Source organism: Podarcis erhardii (assembly GCF_964252035.2).
Source record: "Podarcis erhardii genome assembly, chromosome: 5".
NCBI classification, from domain to species: domain Eukaryota; kingdom Metazoa; phylum Chordata; class Lepidosauria; order Squamata; family Lacertidae; genus Podarcis; species Podarcis erhardii.
The window spans coordinates 51,004,485-51,023,513 of NC_138509.1; the positions used below are offsets into that span (position 1 = coordinate 51,004,485).

Sequence of the window (19,029 nt, forward strand, 5' to 3'; positions counted from 1 at the left end):
TGTTACATGGTGTAGCCACTAGAGCACTGGAACCTTAGGAACATCTAGCTGTGGCAACCACCCAAAAAGGCAGGGTCTTTCCACTTGCTGCTTTGAAATCAGTGTGGGAGATGAACCCTATAGGCAAACTGAAAGATTCTCAGTGGCTTAAGATCTGCTCCTCTTCTCCCTTTAGGTCCACGTCTGCTAACGTTATGGAGAGGTTCAGTGGTGGTTTTTAACTCTGGTCTGGCTAGCTCATACTGTAAGATCTGGTTCCCCCTTATGCTGGCGGGGTTGTAAGGTACGAGGAACATATTTGCATATGTGTTAGAACTGTAATTATGTACACAAATTCCGTAAGCAGATTCCAATGGAGATAGGTAGTATTGTTGGCAAACAGGTCACCTTGGATGCTAAGCTATGTCTCTTATCTTTTTTGATGGTGACAATGGCGGCCTCAACAGTAAATTCTATATCTGTTGGTTGCTGCTCATCTAGTGATCTCTCAAGGGTGGAAGGATGCATCTTGTTATTCTGTGGTATAAAAAAGTCATATTCATTGCCATTTCTGAAAAACTGACTCAAAAAAAAATAAATACTTTCCTTCTGCTTGGGAGTCGTTTGTGATTTATATGACCAAACAACCTCACGGTTGGCACAGTCCCACTAAATAAGTTTCTTTGGCAACATTCATGAACATTTGGTATGGTTGGTAGAAATATGAACCTTGCATTGTACCATGGCATATATTTTATGTCATTTATTCTTTTTAAGCTTTCTATGATTATTATTTTATTATCTTGTAAATTTATTCTTCCTGTTTTTACAACTGTTTTTAAGTACTGATAGGATGAACCTGTGTAATCATCAGCTTGTCAAAATCAGCCCTTTGGAATGTTCTTTATTAGGGCCACTTATATTTTATATGTATATATTTTAATTCATAGAATCAAAGAATTGCAGTGACCCCAAGTCCAGCCCCTGCAATGCAGGAATATTGACTAAAACATTCAAGACAGATGGCCATCCAACATCTGGTTAAAAACCTCAAATGAAGGAGAGTCCAAATAATTCTGCTATTGCTTTATAGATATACTGTATATCTATCCCAATTTGGCATCAGGGTTCCTGAAGTGGAACAGGCAGTCTTAAGTCCACATTTGAATGCCAGGTGCCATTTTGAATCAAGATGGCGTACCAAAATGTAACTTTGCCCAATTTGGCAGGACAGTTCCAAACTGCATTGATTGGGATGCCTCTAAAGATACTGTCATTCCAGTTTTACATGACACTTTCAAAGATCAAGGACTAGGTTTTGGTATATGGTTGGATACCATTGGACTTACTCCTCCTGTCTTTTTCTCAATGAAGGTCATCCATAAGGGTAACCAAGGCTGATTTCAGTCCCATACCGTGGTCTGCGCCCAGATTGGAAAGGATCTAAATAACCAGTGTGTCAGATACGTTTATATTTTAATCAGTTACTGTGAGATAAATGTTTAATCACAAAACCTATCATATATGTGTTTCAGATAGGCAGAGTGATAACAGGTTTTATTAGGAAATAAGAAGATAAGGTAGTATCACATGGGTTTTCTGGGAGAGAGTCCCATATCACATGTAAGGCAATGCCTTAAATATATATGTAGTAACCCCTGTTATCTAGCAACACTCCAGAAGAGCCTTTAAATGTAAACAAGTACAATGTCCATCAGTTCTGTGAAAGATCAATTAATTGCAATGAGTACAATCTGCTTCTATCGCCTAGAAGTCATACTGTCTGAAGAAAAGCCATGGACTTTGTCCCTTCATAGGGTAGAAAGCAGGAAAAGCTTTTTACATTTTCCCCATCATATCTGGTAACAGGAGGGTGGGTGGAGATGGCGCAGCTATATGACCTGCCCAGTAGCAGATCTTTCAGGAGTCCCAAATCAAGACATTTTGCTTGTAGTAAACCCCACTGACTAGTCATGGCAAAGGGCAGGCCAAGTTTTCAGTGTGCAATTAAGCTTTTTGTTGATTAATCAGTTGAATGCTGCAGCGTGATCATTTGGCTTTCAGTATGCCACTTGAACCCAGCTACCCACTGATTTTCCAAGTACTGGAAGCAAAATAATTTTATACTTTACATTTCCCGGCATGGACATAGGACTGTGAAACAACTCTGATGAGTGGGGCTTGGGTGCGGCATGCAGCATAAACCTTACCTCTGGGAGTGGTAGTGCAAAGTGTTACTGCCTTGTGTGTTTGTACAGAAATAGTTCATTATCTTCAACCTTTTTGAGCCCACAGTGCCCCTGGCCAGCTACATTCTTTCTGCAGCACCCCTGTGGGGCTCAGGAGCCCAGTTATGTCAACCCTTGCCTGCAAAGCTGGCAGTCTCTCACCCTTTTTCGTACACGCTCTTTTGTGGAGTGTTCCCTCAGCCTCCTCTCCTATCCTTGGGAGTCCTCTGGGCAGCCACTGCTGCTGCCCCTGGTCTCTGAGCTGCCCCCCTCACCCTCAAAGAGAAGTGCCTCCTCAGAAATCTGGGACTTGTCTGTCCATTCCCAACAGCAAGGGCTGGCAGACGGACTGGCTGGCCTCCCTCCCTCCCTTGCTTGCTTGCTTGCTTGCTTACTCTGAGGCCGTCTCAGCTCCTGGCAACCAGCACCCCCTGACTAGCCCCAGAGGTACCATTCACCTACAAATCTACAGCTGTGCAAGACTTTGGGAGGCAGAGATGTGAGAGGGCATCCGAGGAGGGAGGGAAGGAAAGAGGGACATAGGCCAGTGTTGCCCACAGCACCCCTGACCATCATTCAAGGCACCCCACGGTGCCACAGCACACTGGTTGAAAACCGCTGCATTAGAAATATTTGGTTAAAGAGTTAAATCCCGAAGTATCTTAACTTGCCCCTTTTTAAGGTTTTATGACTCAATCTATGCTGATACGTTTATCTTTGGTAGTTGTTGAAAGCGATCAAGGTTATTACAGGGGGGGAAATGTTTTATGACTCAAAACTATTTTACTCTTACGTTTTCTTCCTAGATTCTTGGTGAAAAGATGGATGAGCAATTACAAGAAGAGCAAAGTCCTCTGTATCCGGTCAACCTTTCAAAGACTGATGACGTATCTTCCAGCTCATCAGCTGTTGAAGAAGCAGAGAAAACACTGGGAATTCAGGATAGTCTACAGATTGCAGACACTGGAGGTGAAAAAAGCCCTTTGAGCATAAAAAATAAACAATTGACACTGGATCCCAGTTCAACAGCTCTTGATGCAAGTGGAAATGGGGATGTTGTTGATGCACAGCTTACACCAGACGCTAATGGAGATGGAGGTGGAGATTGTTGTGCTAAACCATTCGAAATGCAGACAAAAGAGGACTGTTTACCTATGGGAGACTGTAAAGGACAAGTTTCTAAAACTGATGACACAGATCGATCCCTGGTACACCTATTGCATGACGATATGAAAGGGCCTCATGGGGTCTGCTCAGAAAGCCCTTATGACACAGATTGTACTAAGAATCTTATCTCAACTATTCAGAACGCTTCTTCTCAGGAAGCTTTGTTAGAAGAAATAGAGTCTGAACTACTATCGACGGGTTTGTTGAAAGACCATAAACTTCCAAATGGGGTGTGCAAGAGTGAAGCTACGTTGGCTGTACTTGAAAAATGCATGCAAGATAAATATCTGCAGCAAGAACACACAATAAAGAAGTGAGTACCGAGCGAACATCCGCACATAGATCTTTAAACATGAATGTTATTCATTACGTATTGTGGAGTTACAGCTTTGTGCTGTGTAACTATAGCGATGTCTTTGTGGCTAAACGGTCAGCTTGGGCAAACAACATTGCTTGCAGAAGCGTTTTCAGTTTTCAATAGGCAGAGAGATTAATTCATATATAAACTCATCAGTCCGTAAAGTTACCATATGGTTTCTAAAGCGTACATTAGGTAAGGCAATCACAAGCCAAAATTCACATAACTGTGTGTCAAGTGTTCTGTGGGGCTTTAGATTTCTGTGTCTTTATATACATACACACATACACACACTCCTTCAGTTGATGGATTCAGACATGGTGTGTTTGAATTTGCGTAGCTTCAAAAACAGTTTGGGGTTCGGTATGTGGGTCTTCTGTTTAATGGATAAAAGTAAATTGTAATGCCTTTGAGGCCCAAACTATTGGTTACTGTATGTTAGTCCAAAAGCCCCTTTCCATTGCAAAACACTCTACAGAGGGGTACTTTGCAGTGAGGATGGGGGGACAACATGCTAAACCTTTTTCCTGTGAGGTGTTTCCTTATTCTCACTGCCACAATTGGATTCTACAACTGTGTTTGTAGTACATTTAAACCTAGAACATTGTTGGGCAGGAAAAAACCAACCTGCCAGGAACTATCTTCTTTCCTTGGTCTTCTTTTAACTGTGTTTCATTCAGGTTAAACTAAATTTATCTCATTGCAGTTTAGCTCTGTCCCCATCTTGTATCCAAGGATCACTTCGCTGCTTGGACAAGGCAGGGTACATCAGGTACAAAACCCCTCTACCCACTGCAGTTCCTCATGCCCCCTGAAAAGCAGCTCCATGGGGTTGGGAGGCCCTCTGGAATACTATGGGATATTGTGCAGAGGGCTCCAGTAGATAGGGGTTGTGGCAAAAATCAGATGCCCCTGCTTTGCCCAAATGGTAGTGGGTTCCACTACTGGCAGAGCCACTCTTGAAGACAGCCGCTGGTACTTTAATATTAGAGGAAGAACGCAGTCATTCGTAGTAGCTTATTTGCTACCTCATTTGAATTACTTTTAGCGAGGGTTTGAAACAGGCCTGCAGTGATGTAGGGTTAAACACACCAGTTGCTTCTTAGTACAGCAATTTTTAGAACTTATTGACTAGGCATATGATGTAGCACAGCTACTTGTGTGCAGACGTCATTGAAATCCATAGTACTTGTGCATGTTTTAATGTAGTTACCAAAGAAAATACAAATATGGTGACTAATATGCAGATCAGGAGCATAATCAGAACTTTGGCCTTGGACAACATTATTTTTTTGTCAGAGCTTGGAAACCTGAGGTGTTCTCCAACAGCCTTTGAGAAGCTGTGTAGGACCCTCCTTCCTTTGAGTCTTCTTCCAGGCTTGAAGCCTTACATCACAGAGTAACTGAAGCAAGAAGAGAGAATGAACAATTAATTGAATGTGTTGCTACTGAACAAGGTTATCTAATAACATGAAATAATCAGAAGCACATTAAAGTGCCCTAGAACACATAAAGTCACTAGAATCTTCTGATGAAGGAAGAAATGGATGCCACTTAAAAGGGAGACCAAAATCAAATAAATTATCTATCTCTTCTGCTCTTCTGGTCCATGTCTCTCATCCCTCTGCAGTGGCCTGACAGCTGGCAGGGCAGATTTCCATGTCACACTGATGTATTTATGGGCCTCTGTGTATGAGGATGTGTATTTTGTAATGTGATAATGGCTGTGCCAGTCTGTCCAAATATATATTTTGCTCACTTACACATGTAAAAATATGCTGATGTCACTATCCTAACACTTTACCTTATTTATAAGAAAGTAACTGTGTATATGGAAAATAGTAAGGGCAGTAGGTTCAATTTTTTTCTTGGGAAGAAATAGCAACCCAATACTCTTTTTAATCTCTCTCTCTCTCTCTCTCTCTCTCTCTCTCTCTCTCTCTCTCTCTCAGCTGCTTCTGGGGCAAGGTAGAGTACCCTGCCCCAGTGAGTAAGCTATACTCTCACTTGTGAATTGTTTATCAGCAAAGCCCTTCCCAGAGCATGTCTGTGATTACAAAGAGACTTTCCAGCCATGACAGGATGGTGTGTGAAAAACTTCCAAACAGCTGTGTTTTTTAAGTTCTTAAAAATATTGATTTTATACATAAGCTATCACTGGATCTTGCAGTTACAGGAAATGTCCTCTGCTGTGAGTCTAAACCAACCAAACTCTGTGATGTAATAACTTCCCAATCTTGCAGGAAACATGTTTACTGTATGTTTTAGGTAAATTTTACTTTGGTCCACTTTGAACTGAGGTAAACTTCCGTTTCCAAAAGAAACAGAATTTCACTGAGAATCAAAGGTGGCCCTTGGGCAGTGTAATTTCAGTAGGCTGGTGCTGGAGTTCAGCAGTCTTTGGTTTTTTTAAACTATGGCTAAAGAACTAGGAATAGGCCACAGGATTTTGTCTCCCCTCCCATACATAGCCTCCTCCTTCTACCACCAATCTTGAAGTAACTCTGCCCTGTTCCTTGTTGTAATACATGCACTGATGTTTCTTCTTGGGCTGCTTAACCCATCCTTTTTTACCAAGACATTTAGTGGCTACTGTGCTAAGGACAATCCTACACATGCCTACTTAAGAAATGAGTTCCTTTGAGTTCAGTGGGGTTACTCCCAGGTAAGTGAGTCTAGGATTGCAGCATTTATGTCGGTGTCCGTACAATAACAAATGATGGTAAAAGGCAGTAAGGTGAGTGGAGAATGAGAGGAGGTTGTACAGTGGTACCTCGGGTTATGTATCCCTCTGGATACATAATCTTTGGGTTGCGAATCTTTGCCTCATGTGCGTGCGGAGAAGGGTGCCTCCGGTTACGGACTTTTCGGGATACCGCCAGGCCTCCGGAATGGATGCCATCCGTAACCAGAGGTACCACTGTAATTTCAAAATCATGGCTAAGCAACCGCTACCATTAGATCTGTCCCACTAAGAAAACCTTTATTTCTTTCTTTAGTTCAACAATGTCTATACCATTTAACACCATAGTTTCTAAGTACACAGTGAGGTTACAAAAGAGGTAGAGATGATAAAAATCAGTTAACATTACCCATCAAATCAGAAAAGCTTATTTAAAATGCCTCCTGAATATGTTTCTTTTTAAAAGTCCTTCACCAAGAGCCTAACGTGCACCAGGGGAGGGGGCTTGTGATCTCAGCCAGGAGGGAGTTTCACAAAACTGGGAACCTTGCCAGAAACTATTCTGACTAGATCCTTTGAAGAATTATACCTTATCAGCCTGCGTGCATAAATCACCTACTTCTTGTTGGTTTCCAACGCCCATCATCCCTGACAATTGGCCACGTTGGCCGAGATGGATGGGAATCTCGGACCAACAAGATCTGGAGGCCACAGGTTTCCCACCTCTGACTTATGTGCTTCTGGGGTACAAATTGGCTGTGATTCAGAACTTTCGTGCTGTGAATTGTGCAGTAGTTTGGAGTTGTCAATAATTCAGAACTGTTTCACATGAACGTTCTGGGCTTCACTTGCCTTTGTTGAACCAGTGCCGAATTTGTTGTGCCAGTTCAGTATTATTTGTGTGATGTGCTACAGGCAAACCAGCTTTTCTTTTCTCCCTAGGCAGCCTTGGACCTTCTGACCACATCTTTAATTTAATTATGTTGTTTCATCCATGAGACTATAAAAAAAAAACCCTGGCCTGTCGCTGTTTGAGGTCTTGTTGGGAGGTTGCTGTTGGCCATTTGCAAATTTTCTAAAGGGCACCTTGAACAGAGTTGAATAAGTTTGGGCAACTTTTGGCCAGGGTATTATTAAAGCTGCCAGGGTTGTAAATCTTTCGAGATTTTGATTTGGCTGTAGTGTTCGAAGGCATGGAGCCAGCAAATTAAACACATGCCTATTCTTTCTCTTTGTGGCTTTATTACCTAGACAACAGTGAAGTGCTTTGTATGCTCTAAATGTGCAGTTTGATCTGAAATACTACTCAGTTTCTTTCTTTTAATTCAAACTTTCAGACCAAAGTGTCATAGGAGTCTTTGTGATTTGTTTTGTTAAACAAATGAGATTCTTGTATTTTGAGGATTGTTCCTGTGGCTCCAGCTCACTGGATATTTTGCGTGTGTGTGTCCAGTTGTGCACTCAAAGTGCTCTACTAATATATGAGCAGCACACCTAAGCATTTTGTGCTTTTAAGAAGAACTAACCTTCATTGAATTTGTCTCTCAGTAACTGTTAGCTAAATGGAGACAAACAGTGGGAAGTCTGTTACATTTGTGCCCTGCTTATAAGCTTCCCAATAGAGATCTGGTTGGTCACTGTTGAGAACAGGATGTTGGGTTAAATAGGTTAGCGGGCCAGTTCAGCAGGGACTCCTCTAATGTTATGTTCTGCAGAGGATTCATCTATATGACCCTCAGTCCCTTCCAACTGCACAATTCTTTGATTCTATGTTTCCCTCTGAAGCAAATGTCGGACTTTATTTATGCTTTCTTTAAGCCACATGGAAGCAGTTTAAAACTACCCCTGGTCATCAGCTGCTGTGACGTTTAAGAGCACCTTGCCATGTGGCCTTCTCAAGTGTGTGGAGTGTCTCCACATCCCCTGTGGTCACCTCTAGTGGTGATAGGTGATTCATGTGGCTAGCCACCCAGCATGTTAGGATTGTTACATGGAAAAGCATCCAAATCTTTCTTGTAAAATGTGGAAGCAGTTGTGAAATGGATGGGGCAGAAGTGGTAGAAGTCGTCAATTTGGGGGGTGTAATGGTGAGGGAGGATCCAAGGACCATGAAGGTGGACTCTGCCTCAGCCTGAGAGCAGGGGGGGTTAAGAAGCCCTTGAGAAAATTTTGGGTCTGTGGCAATCCAGGGTTTGGCAATGTACCGTAGTTATCTTTTCGTCATACACACTGGGCTCTGCTTTATTGGATATTCTTTTAATTATTTCATTGGACAGATTGATTAAAGAAAACAAAAAGCACCAGGAACTAATTTTGGGCATTTGTTCAGAAAAGGATGACTTAAAAGACGAATTGAAGAAAAGAACAGAAACTGAAAAACAGCACCTTGGCATTATTAAACAGGTATGGAGTTTTATGCATATTCATGCCTTGTTCAATATATTTCACATAAAACTCGTATTTCTATTTGTACTTTCAGATACTTGGTTCAGTGTTCGTATTTCTTCATATACCTGTTGACTCAGAAGTGTCCCACAGAGTTCAATGAGTCCCAACTCTAGGCTGTGCATAGGAGGGTTGTTGCCTGAAATGCCTTGAACTTATGTTTGGCAGCAAATATCTAGTTTTAGAGTGTTTTCAAGGGAAATAGTATATATTTTATTTGCACTGAGATGTACATGGAAGCCTCTGGGGCAATATTTTGATTCTCTTTTTAATAGAGCATCATATTGCATTATATGTGACTGTTTAGTTTCCCATGCTTGCCAGAAGTAAAAGTGTGTTAAACTCAGCCTTGTAAACAAGGCTACAAAATTACTACCCTGCCAGATGTTTTGTGTTTTTTAACTGCTAGACTCTGGGAGCTGTCAAAGGAGGGACCCATCCTTCCAGCAGCCTGTAGGATTTCTGTGTTTGGCCCAACTGGGAAGAGGGATGGAGTGCTTTGTCCCTTAGATATCAGATCGCTCCTTATTGCCTGTGGATACCAGAGCAATACTTAAGACTACAGCTGTGCTGAAATTATTGTCAGAACCTGGAACCATGATCACTGGAACCATGATGGTGATGGCAATATGGTTTGATTTGCTGCCATAGCAGGACCAGCACCACATGATGCATATTGCTGCTTTAGGCTGTCAAGATTTTTTGCAAACTGCTCCCAAAGTATAAATGCAATGACATTTTTAAAAACCTCTACTCAAGTTGCAAATTTTGCAGATCACTTTTTTGGCTCATGGCCGAAATACATAATGTTCTCTTTGCAGTTAGAGGCCAGAATAGAGGATCTCCAAAAAGAAGTTAAAGCTGCTAAAGATAAACTGCTATCCCAAGATGTTGCTGCGAAAAATGCCATACAACAACTGCACAAAGAGATGGCTTTTCGTACAGATCAGGTGACTCTTTTTTTAAAGTTCTTGTTGTGCTTTCTGTAGGAACGTGAAGGATGATATAGGCACTTTATTCATTAAATATCTCCAAGTATTTAGTTGAAAGCTTAACATATTTTGGCTGGTGCTGATGACTGTACAGTAGAACCTTGGGTTGCGGACATAATCCGTGACGGAGGCATGCCCGCAGCATTCGCATCCTGAAGTGCCACGTCTGCGCCGACGCCAGTGCAATTCGGCACTTCTGTGCATGTGCAAAGCGTGATTTAGTGCTTCGGCACATGCGCAAGCGACAAAACCCGGAAGTAACCCGTTCCGGTACTTCTGGGTTTCCCGCGGTCCGTAACCCAAAAACACGTAACCTGAAGTGTCTGTAACATGAGGTATGACTGTAGATGGATGTCAAGTCACTCATATAATCTCCGTTCTGGATTTTGCAGTTGTTGAAGATGTGTCCAGAACACATCCTCTGAGACAAGCTTTGGTTGTTGCAGCCATAGGTTATAATGTTATAAGGATAAAAGTTGGGGGTAGAGAGAACCTTGAAGGCAAGGTGAGATATATTCCCATCCCATGTGTGCATAGTACATAAGACACCTTCTGTTAAAACTAATATGGTGAGACAGTATTCAGCATTCCATTACTATTGGTGTTCTATTACAGTGGACACTCGGGTTGTGAACGTGATCGGTGTGGGAAGCATGTTCACAACCCACAGCACCGTGTCTGCGCATGCGCGGGTCGTGATTCAGCGCAAAGCGTGATTTAGCCCTTCTGCGCATGCGCCAAAACCCGGAAGTAACCCATTCCAGTACTTCGGGGTTCAGCGCAGTGCGCAACCTGAAATTGCACAACCTGAAGTGTCTGTAACCCGAAGTATGACTGTACTGTTATCCAGACAGACAGAGTGACTGTCTTTTCACAGTTACCAATAGAGTCATACCTCTTGTTACGTTTGCTTCAGGTTGCGCAATTTCAGGTTGCGTCCTGTGGCGACCCGGAAGTACCAAAAAGGGTTACTTCCGGGTTTTGCTGCTCGCGCAGACGCACAAAATGACATCACATGCATGTGCAGGAGCGGCGAATCGGGTTGCATTCTGCTCATGTTGCGAACGGGGCTCCAGAACGGATCCCGTTTGCAATCAGAGGTACCATTGTACAGCATAGTGTTGAGGCTGAAAGAGTGACGACTCTTTACACTGTAGGGCAAAATCTGAATCCACTGTACTCATTTTACATGGATAGAAATGGTGGGGTGGGGGGAGTGGCAGAATAAGAAAGGGGATGGTCCTACCCATTGGCCTTCTACAGATTGCTCCTGGAGAATGTTCCCCACAACCAAAAGAGAGCTTCTCATCCCTGCTCTAAAGGTTATTAAAATGGCATAACCCTATTGTTCTGAAATGGTCAAGAAAAGGCAAGACACAAATGTGATAAGGGTTACAAAATACTATTTACTTATTTATCTGTATATACTTGTTCCCTGTTATTTTCCCCTTTTTCCCTCCATTCCATTTATTTAATTTAATTTTAGACTGCAAGCTGCTTTGACCAGCAATACATTTATTTTATCTGTTCTGGCTTTGAAAGGTTCGGATTAAAAGACATTAAAAGTCCTAGGCTGAGTCATATTTTCATTTTCTTCTTCCACCTCCTTTCAACATTTCATTGGAAGCTAGGCATTCTTCAGTCATGAATTTAGATCACATTGCTTCAGTTGCAGTGATTTTGTATTCTTATTATCTTGACGAATGGGGAGGGGAGGCATATATTCACTCTCATTACCTAAAGTAAACTTGTAGTGTTTGATATTCTAAGGCAAACAAGAAATGTGAAGAAGCCCGCCAAGAAAAAGAAGCCATGGTAATGAAATACGTTAGAGGAGAGAAGGAGTCCCTAGACCTCCGAAAGGAAAAAGAAATACTTGAAAGAAAATTGAGAGATGCAAATAAAGAAATTGAAAAGCAAACTAGCAAAATAAAGCAGCTTTCCCAGGAGAAAGGACGTTTGCACCAGCTCTTTGAAACCAAGGTATATCCACTTCATCTTGAGTTTCTTTTGTATTCCTGCGGCTTACCTTGAATTCCAGAAATGGGATTAAAATGCTGAAATGACTTGGCATCTCTTTCAAGTGAACGGGAAATAGAATATATTGAGTCAGATGAAGTTGAGAGTTCTAGTAGAAAGGGGGCTGATTTGAATACAGTGGCAAAAAGCTACACTTCTATAGACCTTAATCCCAAATCGGGGTGTTGTATGGTGCATGATCAAATAAATATGTGGCATCTTTGTTTCTTCTTTTTTTGGTGGTGGGGGGGGGAGATGAAGGTCTCCTATTTATATGTTGCATGTAAAAATTAAGGTTGCACTTTTGGGTTTCTACCATAATTTTTTTAATATAGGTTTCTCCCTCCCCCCCCCCCAATAATTATTCTGTTATATATTTTTTACTTGCATATACTGACTATTGCGCTTCCCTGAAAGTGAACTCTAAGACAGAGGTGAACTGCTGACCCACACGGCTAATCTGGTCCACCTGTCCTTCTTTACTGGCCTTTCATAGCCCTTGCCTCAGTTGACTGCTTCTTGCAACTGACAGCAGCTGGTTTAACCCTCTGTCTAGCCCAGTGCTCAATGGGGATGGAAAATCTCATGCACTGCACTTCTCTGCTGATCTGCCTCCATTACTCGATAAATTTTCCAGGAAAAATAGTCCCATTAGAGTTCAGGACTGGACAAGTGGGCCCTGGAAGGGTTTTTTTTGGGGGGGGGGGGTTGCACTGCTTTCTCGCTTCAGAGAATGATTTCAATACTATGAAGATTTTGCTGCCCCCACATGGTGATATTGATATTTTCCTTGACACTGGATTTCCTGGAAACTGTGTCATCATGTCTAAGACATTTTGTACATTAAGTTTAAAATGCTTCTGTCTTATTATAAAGCAGTTGAAGAATGCAAAACCTACATATGGCAGAATGTTTTTTCCTCAGTACAGATATTGTGTTGCTTTTTCTTTCTCTTTTCCTCCAAATTACATGTATTTACAATGCCAAATGAGGAAACAAATGACCTCTAAAGCTAGATGATAAAGAAAGAGGAGGAGGAAGGATGAGGGGAAAGACTAGGAAGGTAGGAGGAGGAAAAGATGAAGTGAGAAGTTGGGGCAGGGCAAACACAGGATTTGAAGAGCTCTCAAGAATTCAGATGTGATACCTTATTATATATATTTGTTGCCATAATATATGACACGAAGCATTGCATTATCAATAGTCACATTAGACTGCAAAACAGAAGTTCAAAGACTTTTCCAGAGATGAGACCTTTTCAGCGTGACTGTCATAGTTCAGTGACAGGCAAGCAGAATTCCATGAAGACAAGAAGACTACAAATACATTTTGTTCCACTTCAGTGAAATCATTGTGTGCATGCTTAACTCCCCACCGCTTGCAGAAAGGTCGCTTGTATTTCTGCCACTCTGGGCCTATCCATTTAAAAGGCTTCATTTCAAACCTAATAATCTAAATATTCTTCAGATGTGTATCTGAAGAAGTGTGCATGCACACGAAAGCTCATACCAAGAACTAACTTAGTTGGTCTTTAAGGTGCTACTGGAAGGATTTTTATTATTATTATTTTGTTTTGACTAATAATCTAAAATTATTCTTTTCAAGGAAGCTGAAGCCACCAGAATGTCCAGAGAAATAGAGAAATTAAAAGAAGAAATGAACTCTCATGTGATCAAAGTAAAATGGGCCCAAAACAAATTGAAGGCTGAAATGGATTTACACAAGGTAGGTGTGCTAATGTTATAGAGGGACATTTTCACTGCAGCTCCTATGTCTCTTTGTAAAGCATGTGGTGCAAGGTTTGATTGGCTGTTGCTGTGAATGTAGGACAAGTTGATTAACACAATGGGAAAGTAACTGGAATGAGAGTGGGGGTTTTTTAATGGTGCTATTCAGTGTCTGTGTGTAATCGGAGCAATGAAAGTTGGAAAATGGGTAAAAGGTTGAGAACTGGCATGGAATGAAAACCTATAAACTTAGCAGTGTAGTTCTGCTGTAATTCTGTGCAGGAGACCTTCTCTTCTGGATCAGATGAGTTACCAGTGAAAGATTTTTGGGTTGCACTAAACACTTCACTAGTGACGCAGGTGGCACTGTGGTCTAAACCACAGAGCCTAAGGCTTGCTGATCAGAAGGTCGGCGGTTCGAATCCCCACGACGGGGTGAACTCCCGTTGTTCGGTCCCAGCTCCTGCCAACCTAGCAGTTCAAAAGCACGTCAGAGTACAAGTAGATAAATAGGTGGGAAGGTAAACAGCATTTCCGTGCACTGCGCTGGTTTCGCCAGAAGCAGCTTAGTCATGCTGGCCACATGACCTGGAAAAACTGTCTGTGGACAAACCTCGGCTCCCTTGGCCACTAAAGCAAGATGAGTGCCGCAACCCCAGAGTCGTTCGCGACTGGACTTAACTGTCAGGGGTCCTTTACCTTTACCTTTTTAAACACTTCACTTGGCGGGGATGGACAAGTAGGCATTTCTTAGTATTGTGACGCTAAAAAATGTTTCAAATTCATAGTGACCCAATAGTCAAGAATTTAACACATCAAACAGTTTCACACAGACTGCTCTTGGATAATAATGGGATCTTCAGCCAGTGTCTGCCGGTTAATAAATATAATGTTCAACAACCATATCTTAGGTATGAGGTGGTGGTGTTGTGATGTTCAGATATGCCCTTGGCTGCTTAAGGAAAGCAGTGAAGGCTGCCACCCCATCCTGTCCACGTTTGTTCAGACACTGGTCCTTCTGACGTCACTGAAGTTTACTCTCAAAATAGGTATAAATGAGATTACAATCTAAACCTTTATGTTCCTTCGTTTCCAAAGAATTTAGCTTTATTTATTTTTCTATTGGATTTTTAATTTCGTCCTCTGCTGCTGGCATTAAGCAGGAATTTTGTCATTTCCATGCAGTCCTGAACTTACTGTCGTTGTTCTACATACAGTGGTACCTCGGGTTAAGTACTTAATTCATTCCGGAGGTCTGTTCTTAACCTGAAACTGTTCTTAACCTGAAACACCACTTTAGCTAATGGGGCCTCCTGCTGTCGCCGCGCCGCCGAAGCACGATTTCTGTTCTCATCCTGAAGCAAAGTTCTTAACCCAAGGTACTATTTCTGGGTTAGCGGAGTCTGTAACCTGAAGCGTATGTAACCCAAGGTACCACTGTACTCATTTAATGGTAGCTAACCATTGTTTATTGGTTTTCCAGGACACCAAAGATCGGCTTAAAGAGGCAACCGCAAAAGTCACTCAAGCGAAAGAGGAAGCTGAGCAAATACGAAAGAACTGCCAAGAAATCATAAAAACATATCAAGTGGGTATAATGTTACATGAAGCAAAAATAATATGTTGAACTTGTATATAGGTTTTCTTTTCTTGCATGTCCCACACTCACCTCTAGCCCTATAGCTGAAATGATACAATTATTTCCCAAAACCTATCTGATCTAATGTCATTTCTAAATTAATTAATTGTCCTGGCACAGGCAAATCCAGATACGTTGCTTGCTATTTCATCTTACTCTAGCCATATGTTCTGATCTTCTGCACTATCGCATCCAATAGAAAGATCTTTCTGTTGTGCTGAGCGTGCATAATAGTATAGTTCCTTTTTAGCCACTATACAACCTAGAGGTACTGACCTAAGGTATAGTGAACACCTGTGTGTGGTAAGGCTAGGGACCAAGGATACTAACTAAATTATGTCCAAGACTCCTTAAGTGGCATGCCATAGCCACCACCCAGCTTTTCTCAGGGCTGAGTTTCCTCCTCTCAGGTGAGAAATCTTCAGTCCCAGTCTAATGGAGGGCACTGGTTCTAATCTTTCTATATGACAGAACATATGCAACATCTAGAAATAGTATAACCTTTTTGCTTTCACATCCAGAGAGTGCAGGTTTCAATATCCACACACTCTTAGATGTCAAAAACACAAGTCCTGATCAGGTGATCTCATAACTCTCCTGCCTGCAATAAGCATGTCCTTGCTTATTCTTGGGAGACTGAGGGGTGACATTACACAAAGAAAGAGAGTCTGTTGAGTGGCAATAACATCTGATGTCATTCCTCTGCTTCCTTATTTATCCTTGGGGATATTGATTGCAGGAGAGAGCCATTCTCTATCTTGACCACGCATATGCTTTCCCTGTGTAATGTCTGAATGGGGGAGCATATGCATGTCCCTTGTGGCAAATTGCACATAGTCCACACACATCTGGTATCTTATGTTTGTTGTTTCAGAATGATTGTCTCTCCCTTTTGCATGTTACCCACAGTGCTAAAAGCAGTGATCTGTTTCCAAGCTTGACTTAGAAGAAAATAAGCTCATAGTGTTTGGACTGTAAGTCTGGGATAGATGATTGTAACATAACTTGTATAATAAATAAGGTCTTTTCAGTTTATGAATTGGCATGTGAAGATTTAATAGTGCTCATTCCCTCTCCTTAGGAGTCTGAAGAAATTAAATCAAATGAGTTGGATGTAAAACTCCGACTTACAAAAGGAGAGCTGGAAAAACACTTGCAGGAGAAGTCTGGCCACCTAGAGGTAAAATATATTACTCGCTTCAGTGGTTGCATTTTAATGAGGGTTAAGGCTCGTCCTGGGGTGGGTGGGAGGGGGGGTTCCAAATCACAATTGCTATGTAGATTGAAGTGGACAGGATTGGATCCCATTTTCCTCCATGTATGCAGAATTGTCATTTTTCTCTTTCGAAGGTACATCATGCCAAAATAAAAGAACTTGAAGATGTGAAGCGAACTTTTAAAGAGGGTATGGATGAGCTACGAACTCTAAGGACAAAGGTGAGAGAGAAGAATTCCTTGTAGCCAAAAGAATGAAAGCAAAGGGAAGGAAAACTAACTGTATTATTTATTTGGATGGTTTGACCAGATAGATCAATGCAAATTTGACTTCCAGGGACCTGGTGGTTCTGTACGATATATAATGGCATTGTATTAGCAGTAAGTCCAAGAACTAAAATGATGTGGTACAACCACTTCATCTCTTGTTTCCTGCGTTGCTTGTTACAGTGGTTGAAAAGAGGTCTTTCAAGTGCCCTTCTAAAGTAAGAAGTATTGAACTTGGCAACAAGTTCAGAGGATTTGGGCCAAACATAGTCTCTCAAAAAAATTATTGCAGCAGGCATTTCTCTGGTGCCACCATCCTTTTCCTGACCTTGACATTTTCCTTCTGGAGTTGACATGGTAGCTGTGAGAAGATTTAATTTCCCCAAGCAAATGAAAGAGTTCCTGAATGGATACGAGGGCTGCTTCAAGGCCATGCTCAGCTCTTTCGACTTTGAATTCAAGTACTGTCACTGAAATGGCTCCAGTGCCACCACAAAATTTATTTTTTGTGCAACCAGCAGATAGGGCCAGGAGGGAGGAGGGAAGTGGAGATAGGTATCATATTTGGAGTCTCATTTGATTAATTCCTTAAGCATATATGATGTGCATTATTTGCTGATTTATGTTGTGATAAAATGTAAAAACTTTAGTTTTCAATTGTTCTGAAAAATGTAATAAATGGCATCCATCATCTGTCAGTAGAGCCTTCATACTCCCCTAAAATCAGGTAGGAAACCTGTCTGTTGCTAATTTCCATTAGAGAGCCACCAATTCACAAGATGTTAAAATGTAATACATTTGCATTTCACTATATCTCCTAAGCATTTAGGATGCAGGGCTATATCTGTGGTTCCCCCCTCTCTCTGTAAAGTTTAGGAGGGGGAAAAACTTGCTGCTTTATATTAAAAGCTGGTTACGATTCTGCTGAGTTCAGGCAGATAGTGGTTCTTTTGTCTTTCCTTGCATTACTTTCCACACACTTTGTTAAAACGGCCTATCTGATTACGGTAACTGTAACTAACAATGCCTGGAGATCGGGTGCCTTTTTCTCTTAACTTAAAAACCCCAAACCCTGAAAATGACAAGTAATTATACTTTTGTCAGAGCACTTTCCCAAACAGATCATGTCCCTTCTTGTAAACAGATAGGTAGGGAAAGAATTCTTTAAATGAAGAAGTTGATGACAAAAGCAAGATTAGGATGGCGGAGAAATAGGTTAAGTTTCAGGTACCTTGTGTCTGTGCAAATTAAATGAAATCTTAATGTTTATACAACACAGTTTCAAAATATATATATATAACAAGGGGATGTACACAATAAATACAAAATGCTACAATATCATCAATAAAGTTTGGCTGGTAAAAAGAAATCACATTTGAAAGACCTCTGCACCTAAAAGAAGGCACCAGGTATGATTCCTGCTAGTGGCAAGGCATACCACCAGACAAGGCCTGCCATGTTGATGGCTTGGTACCTTGTTAAGGGGCAATCGGGCACTACTGAAGTGTCCCATCAGAACAACTCAGTGAGTGATGTGGCACATAAGGAATCAGGTAGTCCTTAAGCCTGGTAGCAAATTGGCAATTGGTACAGCTCTCTCAGCAAAGCAGTAAAATGTTGCCAGTAATCTGCTCCTGTGAGTAGTCTGGTCTTTGCATTCTCAGATACAAGGGGAAGCACTGTGTAAAGTGTTTGTGATTCAAAAAGCTAATAAAATCTACCAGAAAGAATGACATGTGCCATTTACTTTAACAAGTTCTGTTGTTTTTAGGTCAAGTGTCTAGAGGATGAACGATTGAGAACAGAAGATGAATTATCAAAATACAGAGAAATTATTAATCGCCAGAAGGCTGAGATTCAGAATCTGCTGGACAAAGTGAAAACCATAGATCAGCTCCAGGAGCACCACCAGAGGTAAGATAGTCACATTTTGGTTTTATAGAGCAGATTTTTAAAATATATATATTAGAGTACTGTTCTTTTAACAAATAATTGATGCTGCCACCCAACTTGTGTACAATCCAAACAAAGTTTTGTGTGGTATAAACCTTACTGAATGATTTAACCTTGGACATGGCATATAATATTTTGTTGCTGTTTGACATTTCTAGAGTTAGCACCAACTTCAGTCCAACTTAGTATTTAATACCCTGGAAATGACTATGTCAGGGGAAGAAAGTTTTTAAAAAGAAGTAGTTTGATTTGATTATTCAAAACTACATGTTTATGTTTAATTTTTTTTTAAAAGCATAGGATTTTAAGCTATTTTAAGAAAACTGTTGGACCCTTATCCAGATTCATAGTGACTGA

The 19,029-nt window shown here is 41.3% G+C and overlaps 1 protein-coding gene and 1 long non-coding RNA gene across 4 annotated transcripts in view; one reads left to right on the forward strand and one right to left on the reverse strand.

The window, feature by feature from the left end:
• Positions 1-19,029, forward strand: part of CCDC186 (coiled-coil domain containing 186) — a 45,023-nt gene that overhangs the window by 9,857 nt on the left and 16,137 nt on the right. For all 3 annotated transcript variants that reach the window (XM_081863029.1, XM_081863028.1, XM_081863030.1), the window contains 9 exons: positions 3,014-3,687; positions 8,692-8,818; positions 9,682-9,810; positions 11,623-11,835; positions 13,477-13,596; positions 15,082-15,186; positions 16,319-16,417; positions 16,588-16,674; positions 18,491-18,633. In XM_081863029.1, coding sequence (XP_081719155.1) covers positions 3,029-3,687; positions 8,692-8,818; positions 9,682-9,810; positions 11,623-11,835; positions 13,477-13,596; positions 15,082-15,186; positions 16,319-16,417; positions 16,588-16,674; positions 18,491-18,633 — 1,682 coding nt within the window. In that variant the 5' untranslated portion in view covers positions 3,014-3,028. The remainder of the gene's footprint in view (positions 1-3,013; positions 3,688-8,691; positions 8,819-9,681; positions 9,811-11,622; positions 11,836-13,476; positions 13,597-15,081; positions 15,187-16,318; positions 16,418-16,587; positions 16,675-18,490; positions 18,634-19,029) is intronic.
• Positions 3,705-19,029, reverse strand: part of LOC309342538 — a 65,273-nt gene continuing 49,948 nt past the window's right edge. The window contains exon 3 of the long non-coding RNA XR_014156890.1: positions 3,705-5,135. This is a non-coding gene — a long non-coding RNA (uncharacterized lncRNA). The remainder of the gene's footprint in view (positions 5,136-19,029) is intronic.